The 8939-nt window shown below is 46.2% G+C and overlaps 1 protein-coding gene across 3 annotated transcripts in view; it reads right to left on the bottom strand.

Moving 5' to 3' along the window:
* COLQ (collagen-like tail subunit (single strand of homotrimer) of asymmetric acetylcholinesterase) overlaps positions 1-8939 on the bottom strand; it is a 76017-nt gene that overhangs the window by 38888 nt on the left and 28190 nt on the right. For 2 of the 3 annotated variants that reach the window (XM_011977954.1, XM_011977955.1), the window contains exons 2-3: positions 4490-4602; positions 3170-3271 (exon numbers count right to left, since the gene is read on the bottom strand). In XM_011977954.1, coding sequence (XP_011833344.1) covers positions 3170-3271; positions 4490-4602 — 215 coding nt within the window. The remainder of the gene's footprint in view (positions 1-3169; positions 3272-4489; positions 4603-8939) is intronic. The other variant, XM_011977956.1, reaches the window with a different exon arrangement.

The raw sequence follows: 8939 nt of genomic DNA, 5'->3' as shown, positions 1-8939 counted from the left end.
ACCTTTGGTCTTTGATGACGGTGATGTACAGATGGGATTTTGGTGTGGATGTCCTTGCTGTTTGTTAGTTTTCCTTCTAACAGTCAGGACCCTCAGCTGCAGGTCTGTTGGAGTTTGCTGGAGGTCCACTCCAGATCCTGTTTGCCTGGGTATCACCAGCAGAGGCTGCAGAACAGCAGAATGGCAAATGTTGCTGCCTGATCCTTCCTCTGGAAGCTTCGTTTCAGAGGGGCACCCAGCTGTATGAGGTGTCAGTCAGCCCCTACTGGGAGGTGTCTCCCAGTTAGGCTACTTGGAGGTCAGGGACCCACTCGAGGAGGTAGTCTGTCCATTCTCAGATCTCAAACTCCATGCTGGGAGAACCACTACTCTCTTCAAAACTCAGCTGGAAATGCAGAAATCACCCATCTTCTGCATCACTCATGCTGGGAGCTGTAGACTGGAGCTGTTCCTATTTAGCCATCTTGGAACCTCCCTCCCTGAAATATGATTTCTATAAAACTTGTCCAAATAACAACAGCTCCCCTCAGCCAGTGGTTCCCAAGTCTATCAGCATATTACAATTCTCTGGAGATGTTTGAAAAATCCCAAAGCCCAGGCCCCAACCCAGCCCAATTAAATAACAACCTCAGGCTGGGTGGGGTGGCTTATGCCTATAATCTCAGCACTGTGGGAGGCCAATGTGGGAGGATTGCTTGAGCCCAGGAGTTTGAGACCAACCTGGTCAATGTGGTGAGACCCTGTCTCTACAAAATATTAAGAAATTAGCCAGGCATGATGGCATGTGCACCTGTGGTCCCACCTCCTGTGGGAGGCTGATATAGGAGGCTCACTTAAGCCTGGGAAGTGGAGGCTGCAGATAGCTGCGATCAAGTCACTGCACTCTAACCTAGGTGGCACAGTGAGACCCTCTCTCTAATAATAATAATGATAATAATAATAAATACCAATCTCAGGGGAGGAGGAACAAGCATTGGTAATTTTTGAAGCTCCCCCAGGGAACTGTAATGTGTAGATAAGTTTGAGAACCACTATCTTTGGTTTCTTCACCTTCTATTTTTGGATAGGGAAGAGGGGGGTTTTCATTCCATTCTCTTGATTCTTCCAAACCTTAGTCCTTTCTGTTTCTTGAAGTGGACTAGAACTATTTCACAAGGTCATTGTACACTAGCTCATTGCCTCTCCAACTTTAATGTGCAGATGACTCACTCCGTTCACTTGGTGGAGGGGCAGTATCTTGTTAGAATGCAGATTCTGATAGAATGAATTTGTCAGGGGGATGAGATTCTGCATTTCTAACCAGTTCCTATATGATACCAATGTTGCTGGTTCACAGACCTCACTTTGAGTAGGGACAGCATCCACACTGTGTTCTAAGGACATGAAGGTGGCTACACAGGACCCTGCAGTTGGGCAACACAGCCTCCAGGTGCTTCAAAGGGGACTGCACAAGGTTACAGATGTGTGTGACCAGAGAGCCACTGTCCTGAGGTCAGCAGAAAGTCCCCCTTTTCTTTTCTATATTCCATGGGTTCTAGCATGCCTGAGACCTGTTAGAGTAGACTGGCTGAAGGTGGGAAGATAGAAATGCACCTCCAAGGATTCTCATCTTGCTTTTCTGCAGGCTTCCCAGCTCCTCTGTGTCAGCCTCTGGCCAACTCTGGGTTCAAAGTCCTGTTTTCTTTCTTGTATCCAACAAGTAATTATGGAGAACCTATCCCGACCCCGTGCACTGTTGTACATGGGCAATATAATAGTGAGCGAGATGGACAATGTCTCTGTTCCCAGAGACCAAGGCTTGACACACGTTTTCTTTAGAAGGTTACATTGTCAGTATCTTAGGCTTTGTGGGTCACATTTGGTCTCTGTCACAACTACTCAACTCTGCCTTTGTCGTGCAAAAGCAGCCACAGACAATAAAACTTCAACATTTTATTGAAACTTTGCTGCAGGATTTGATCCACAGATATAGTTTGCCAACCCCTGCCATTGAGCTTACGTTTTACAGAGGGGAGACCAGGAACAGAAAAACAAATAAGAACATCATAATAGGATGAGAAAATCATGCAAAGAATTAAAATAGGTCATTGTGGCAGAGAGTGATTGTGGTGGTGGGTGCGGGCAGGAGACTACTTTAGACTAAGTGGTTGAGTGGGTGGTAGAAGAAGGCACTTCTAAGGAGGTGGCATGGAAGCTGAGTACTGAGTGGCCAACAGGAGCTAGCCATGATCAAAACCAGAAAGAAGAACATTCCAAACAGCAGGGACCACAAGTGCAAAGGCCCTGTGGCTAAAGCAAGTTTGGAGTGTTTGAGAACGTGAGAGATGGTCACTGTGGCTAAGTCAAGGAGACAATGGAGGTAGGAAGTGACGTAGGAGATACAGGCTGGAGTCCCCTCCTGTGGAGCTTTGTAATCCAGGTGAGCCTTCAAGTGTCCGGAAGCCACACGAGGGTTTACCCAGGTGGGTGATGTCATTTTTATGCCCCCTGCATGGGAAGGCACTTGGGGAACTGCTCCTTACACCCTCTTTCTCCTCCCCACGGAAGGCTCAGGCCCAGCTGTCCCTCACCAACAGAGCATCCTCTTGGAGGCAGGCCAGAGGGGCCAGGAGTCTGTGGGGTGGGGTTTCTGGAGGGTACCCTTGTTTGTCTAGAAATCCTTTCTCCAGCATTTTGCCTATTTCTCACTCTCCCCTTTAGCTTTGGTGGGCAGGGGTGGGCTACTTGGTAGCAACACCTGGGGGCCCAGTGAGGCAGGAAACAATCTCCTCTGCGCCTCCACTTCCCTATGCTGAACGCAGGCAGCTCTGGTCCACAGGACGGGTCAATGGTTACAAAAGGGGCACCATCATCAAGTGTTTATCTGATTGTAACTAATAAAAACCATATCCATAGAGGTAGCATCCTCATTTGATTCCCCCAAAATTCAGTACTATAGGGACAATTATTATCCCCATTGCATAGATGAGGAAATCAAGGCCGGGAGGCCAGAATTTACCCAGCAAAGAGCCAGTGTTCTAACCATGTGGCTTTGGAGCAGGAAGTTGGAGAGAGAAGGAAAAACAGCTTTGTATCACATGAGAAGGAGCAGACACTAAGAGGCTCTGTGCAGTGGGCTTTCCTGCTCTAAACAGAAGACAGCAAGAGGGGTCCGGTAGAGTGCACCAACCTGGGGGCCGGGAGGCCCAGGGGAGCCTAGCGAGCCTTGCATGCACGGGGACTGTGAGGTCTCCAGTTCCAGGATGAGATTCTTCATGTCTGGGGAGAGAAGCTTCAGTACAAAGCAACACAGAGTTAGAGGTCAGGCGCAGGGGACAGAGGAAGGGTCACCATCCTGGACACAGACCTGCTCTGGGTTCAGGTCTCTAAGCCTGGCAATTCCCTGACACCCCAATGACTGCCCCAAGAAGATGACATCTTGGGCTATCAGTTTCTGTTCTCTCATCTGCTCTTGAGACAAACCTGGCTTGTGTGAATTACAGACAAATTGCAGCCACTTTGGATAGAGTTAGGAAGCTCATTTCAGGGGCCTCTATCCAATGTCTAGGTTGGCATGTCCAGTGGAAACATAACTAACGTGAGCCACCAATAAGAGCAACATTGTAATTTTAAATTGTCTAGTAGTCACATTTTTACCTTTCAAGAAGGTAAAAAGAAAAAAGTGAAATTAATTTTAATAATATACTTTATTTAACCCAACAAAACCCAAATATTATCATTTTAACATATATTCAATATTAGAAAGTGAACTGAGATAGTTTACATTCTTTTTTCATACTAATTCTTTCAAAATCCAGTGTGTATTTTACACTTACAGCACATCTCAACTTGAACTAGCCACATTGCAAGTGCCAGATAGCTACATACGGCTAGTGGCTCCTGAATTGGACAGCACAGGAGAAGCAGTGTTGGGAAAGAGCTGAGAATTCCAAGTTCTCAGAATGCTCTGGCTGCTGCCTTCTAGGCCAGTTTCCCGAATCTTGTTCTTTTCCTCACCTTGTCCTTTCTTTCCAAATTCTGCTCCCCGTCACACCTCAGTGTGGCTACAGGAGAACTATTTCCTGAGTTACCTCATGGAAATGGTCTGTGTTAGACACGGACTGCAGAAGGGAATTTCATAAACACTTGGGAAGAAGAAAAACAGAAGGGGAAATTCCATATTTGAGCAGCTGATGGGAACCCAGGAAGTTATATTATAAATTCACCTCCTGGTTTTTGAGAAGATGAGAAACGTTGCCAAATCCAATTCCTGCCGAGAAGAATCTCCCTCCCTCCATCATTTATTTAAGATATTTGGAGAATGGACACACCCCAGGAACTGCAAAATGTCCATTCCAGGGCTCAAGCTCTGGGTGACCGTGGAGGGTTGAGGCTCTCACAAGATTCCGGAGGCAGCTCAGGTGGAGTGGGGCAGGCAGGCGGGGCTGTGTGGTGTGCAAATGAGTAGCCTGCACTTTTTTTTTCCTCTCATAAATCCCAAAGTACTCACCGGACTTCGGCCACCTCTCAAGAATGGTGGTGGGAACAGTGGTGGTGGAGGGGGCGTCAGCAGGCAGCATGCTTTGTGGCCACCACGCTTCTTCTGATCCAGGCCAGGAAGGGCTGTTCAGAGAAAACTGCTGCTCGTTAGCATGCGGTCAGTGCTGGGGCCTCTGTCACACCCACCGTGCCCAGGGAAGACCCATCCTGCCGCCCCAGACTTCCAAATCCTAATTTCTAGCCTGTTGGATGTGGGTGGGCCTCCTGTTGGCTACTTGACATAGCAACTATGCCCTTGCCCTTGCCTTTGCTGGATTAAAATGGTTCATAAAGAAGCAGATAACTTGTCTGGACACTGTGACCATTATAAGGTTCATTTCTCCTTCCTCAGATACTGACTTGTTACTTTGTAGATGTAGCAGGAAATGTGAAGTTCAAACAGACTCATCATATGCCCTCAGAAGTTGAGGAGAAGAAAGTGCTTGCTAATGACTTTAATATTGTACTCAGAAGGAAATTATTCAGACAGGGAGGCAGCCAGGGCCGGTGGCAGCATTACTTACAGGACACCCACACCCATGATTTAAAACACATATATTGACTCTAGACTTTACAGACACATTCGCGTGTCACTCATGTCACTGGAGAATTACGGTTTAATGTCTCAGTATATGGGTAGCCTAATCCACAGTGTCGGGAAATGAAGGGAGGGCCCTGAACCTTTGTAGCTTTATTTTTACAAAAAGTCTCATCCATGTTCAATGTTAGTAAAAGTTCAATGTTAAAGTATGCCTTACAAAAAGTACACAGATCAATAAGTTACAGCCCAATAAATCTCCACAAGGTGGACGAATCCTAGAAACCAGCACCCAGGTCAACAAACAGCATCCCCCAGCACCCAGAAGCTCCTTCAAGCTCCAATCTCTGCACCCCTTCCCATCCTGAATTCTAACACCAGAGATTCATTTTGACTAACCTTGCACTTTATGTAAATGGAATCATACAATATGAACTCCTGTCTTTGGTTTCTCTTTCTTAACATGTTGTCTATGGGAATCATCTAGGTTGTTGTTTACCATTGTTACTGCTGAATAGAGTCCCACTGAGCGACTATATCACAACCTGCTCATCCATTCTGCTGAACACTGCTGATGTTCATTGGGTTGATGCAACTATACATCCACCAGAATGGCTAAAATGAAAAGGACAGAATATAAGAAATGTGGCAAGGATGTGGAACAACCACAACTGTCACACATTAGCTGGCCAGAATGTAAACCGATGCAACCTCTTTGGAAAATTGCTTGTTATCTTCTATTAAAGCTGAACATAGACATACACTTTAGCCCAGCAATTTCACTCCTAGGTTTTTACCAATAGAAAAGTGGGTGTATCCAGAATCATGATTGCAAGTGATCTTTAAAATTTCAGGTTCTGACTCCAAGCTTGAATCTCCTCCCCAGTATCTCTGAATGATGTGCATTGGCCAGGACCATATATGTGTTCTCTGGTGTTTGCCCTGAGACAGCCCTGATTTGTGTCCCTAACTAATGAATCCAGTGGGAGTTACTGCAAATGTTTCAAGATAAACTTTTTAGTTAAGAGCCAGCTTGAATGGTTATAGTTTTATTTTTATACCAACAAGTAAAAATTTCTCTTGAAATGGCCCTGAAAAAAAAAATGGGTGTGTTTTCGCCAAAATGTATGCACTAAAATGTTCATAGCAGCAATATCCATAATCACCCAAAGCTATGCTTTTTCAGTTCTCAGTTTTGGTGTCACGATGTACCTTCGCTTCCACCCCTTCACAATACCTCTGACCTCACAGAACACGCGCGCCAGGTTGACCACCACAGGCTCTCAGCCCTGAACCCACTTTTCTGTCTTATCTCCCAGGGACCAGCATCTGCCAACCATCTCCACTTTGTGCTCCAGGACCTGCCTCAGACACTAGACAAGGGCTGAGTGCTCGCCAGAAGTCGCCAGGTCACGCGGTGTCCACAGGAATGGTGGCTCTGTGCACACACACTTCCTAGCACCCTTGATGATGGAGCATTCCACCGGCCTGTGCCAAAGGCCCTCAGCCCTCTCAGGCCCAATGCGACCTTTTATGGGAAATATTGTGTAAAGACACCTTTATTATCTGGAAATGAAATTCATAAATAATACAGCACACTGACACACGATTTAAAAAATCAATATCGTGCTCTTAATTCTACATAAAAGAAAAATATAAGAAAGTGATTTATGGGCCAGGCGTGGTGGCTCATGCCTGTAATCCCAGTACTTTGGGAGGCCGAGGCGGGCAGATCACGAGGTCAAGAGATGGAGACCATCCTGGTCAACATGGTGAACCCCCATCTCTACTAAAAATGCAAAAATTAGCTGAGCATGGTGGCGTGTGCCTGTAGTCCTAGCTACTCAGGAGGCTGAGGCAGGAGAATTGCTTGAACCTGGGAGGTGGAGGTTGCAGTGAGCTGAGATTACTCCAACCTGGCAACAGAGCGAGACTCCATCTCAAAAAATAAAAGAAAAAAAGAAAGAAAGAAAGAAAAAAAAAGTGACTTATGATATAGAAGTAAACGTTTTGATTATAAGTGGTCAGACACAATATTAGAATACATAATGCTGTAGTTTGATGCTTGCACTTATGTGAAATCACAGTGAATGCAACAGCTCAAATACAGATTATGGTATTGGCAACTCCCATGCTACAAGGAATGTGTCCACCATGTGATGTGATTTTCTGAAATAATAAATAACACTGGGTAAAATTCCTAACTAGACAAAGCACAACCATTACTCTGTAATTGTAGTCTTAGAAAACTCAATTTATATTACAACAGTGCTTTAAAAATGCTGTGTAAAAGAGAATTCAGTTATAGAATGAGGTAATTACATATAGGTATGAATGTTCCTTGGGACATTTCAAAGTCATGTAGGATGTAGGACAATTCTGTCTCACCCTTTGCAAGATAGCTCTCACTCCTGACCCAGCTCAACAAACACAGTGGTGCTACCCATCCCGGCCTTTGAAACAACTAAAAATACCTTGAAAATTTCCAAAACGGCCCCAATGAAAACTGTTGGCCTATCTAATGCTTGGTGCTTAGCTTGGTCACCAAAAGTTCCATAGAACCCAATACCCAACACCAAAGCAGCATCCATTCTAGGTCATACAAGTTAACGAGGGACTGAAGGAATTCAGAAAAACAGGAACAACAGGTGGCCACCAGCTGGGATGGACCTGGCCATCTTTTGGGAAAGATGGAACTCGTGCTAATTCTGGAAGAGCAAGGAGAATTCAGACAGGAAGTCTTCCAGACCACAAAAATATCTGGGGAAGTCACGGGTACTTGAGCGAGGCCTTGAAGGGCCAGCTGGGGAGGTGGATGATGGAAGGAGGGGAGGCTCCCCGGGGAGCGGGAGGAATGGCAGGAGAGAGACCGTGTTCCATTCAGGGCTACTTGGATTGTGAGAAGCAGAGCTCCACTCACATGGGCTCTGGGGAAAAAGGAGATTTATCGTAAAGTTAACAACTGTCAGAAAGAGCTGGAGCCAGTGAGTCAATGGAGCATGACACTGTCCTGGTATTTCTCTTACCTTCCTCCATCCCCCGCCCCTCATCTCCCTTTTTACGCTTCTTTCTGCGCATCTGATCCATTCCATCTTCTCTGGCGTCTTCACGCCCATCTTCCCATGACGGCTGACCCAGTCTTGCCTCACCTCTTTTACCTCCCCCATCTGTTTTGTCTGGAACATCCCCTTGTGGGTCTTAGTTCAAACATCCACCACAGGGAATCTGTTTGCCCAGCCAGGTGACAGGTCATGGGGGGAGCTGAGCAGAGCCTGCCTTGGACCGGGCTCAGATCCAGTCGTTAGCAGGATCTCAGGGTCTGTCACCAGCTCAACAGAGGCTATGGGAGGAGTTTCTCCTGAAGAAGGCAAGGCAGACAGGCGCTCCAAAATATGTCAAACAGGCCAGGCGTAGTGGCTCACGCCTGTAATCCCAACACTTTGGGAGGCTGAGGTGGGCAGATCACTTAAGGTCAGGAGTTCAAGAACAGCCTGACCAAATGGTGAAACCCCACCTCTACTGAAAATACAAAAATTTGCTGGGCATGGTGGCACACGCTTGTAATCCCAGCTACTCGGGAGGCTGAGGCAGGAGAATCGCTTGAACTTGGGAGGCAGAGGTTGCAGTGAGCTGAGATTGTGCTATTGCACTCCAGCCCAGGCAAGAGTGAAACTCCATCTCAAACAAACAAACAAACAAACAAACAAAAAACGTTAAACACAGCACAGAGGCAAGACACTTTAAGGTGGTCGCCTAATGAAGAGGAGGAACAGTGGGTGTTGGGGTCAGGATGCAGGGAAAGCTGGAAAGTTAATTTGGGGCTAGATTATGCCGTTTTGGATACCCCACAAAGGGGTTTAATTTTTTTTTTTTTTTTTTTTTT

Source organism: Mandrillus leucophaeus, unplaced genomic scaffold (assembly GCF_000951045.1).
Source record: "Mandrillus leucophaeus isolate KB7577 unplaced genomic scaffold, Mleu.le_1.0 Scaffold186, whole genome shotgun sequence".
NCBI classification, from domain to species: domain Eukaryota; kingdom Metazoa; phylum Chordata; class Mammalia; order Primates; family Cercopithecidae; genus Mandrillus; species Mandrillus leucophaeus.
The sequence above is the reverse complement of the archived record's forward strand: the minus strand, read 5'-3'. Positions and strand labels throughout refer to the sequence as shown.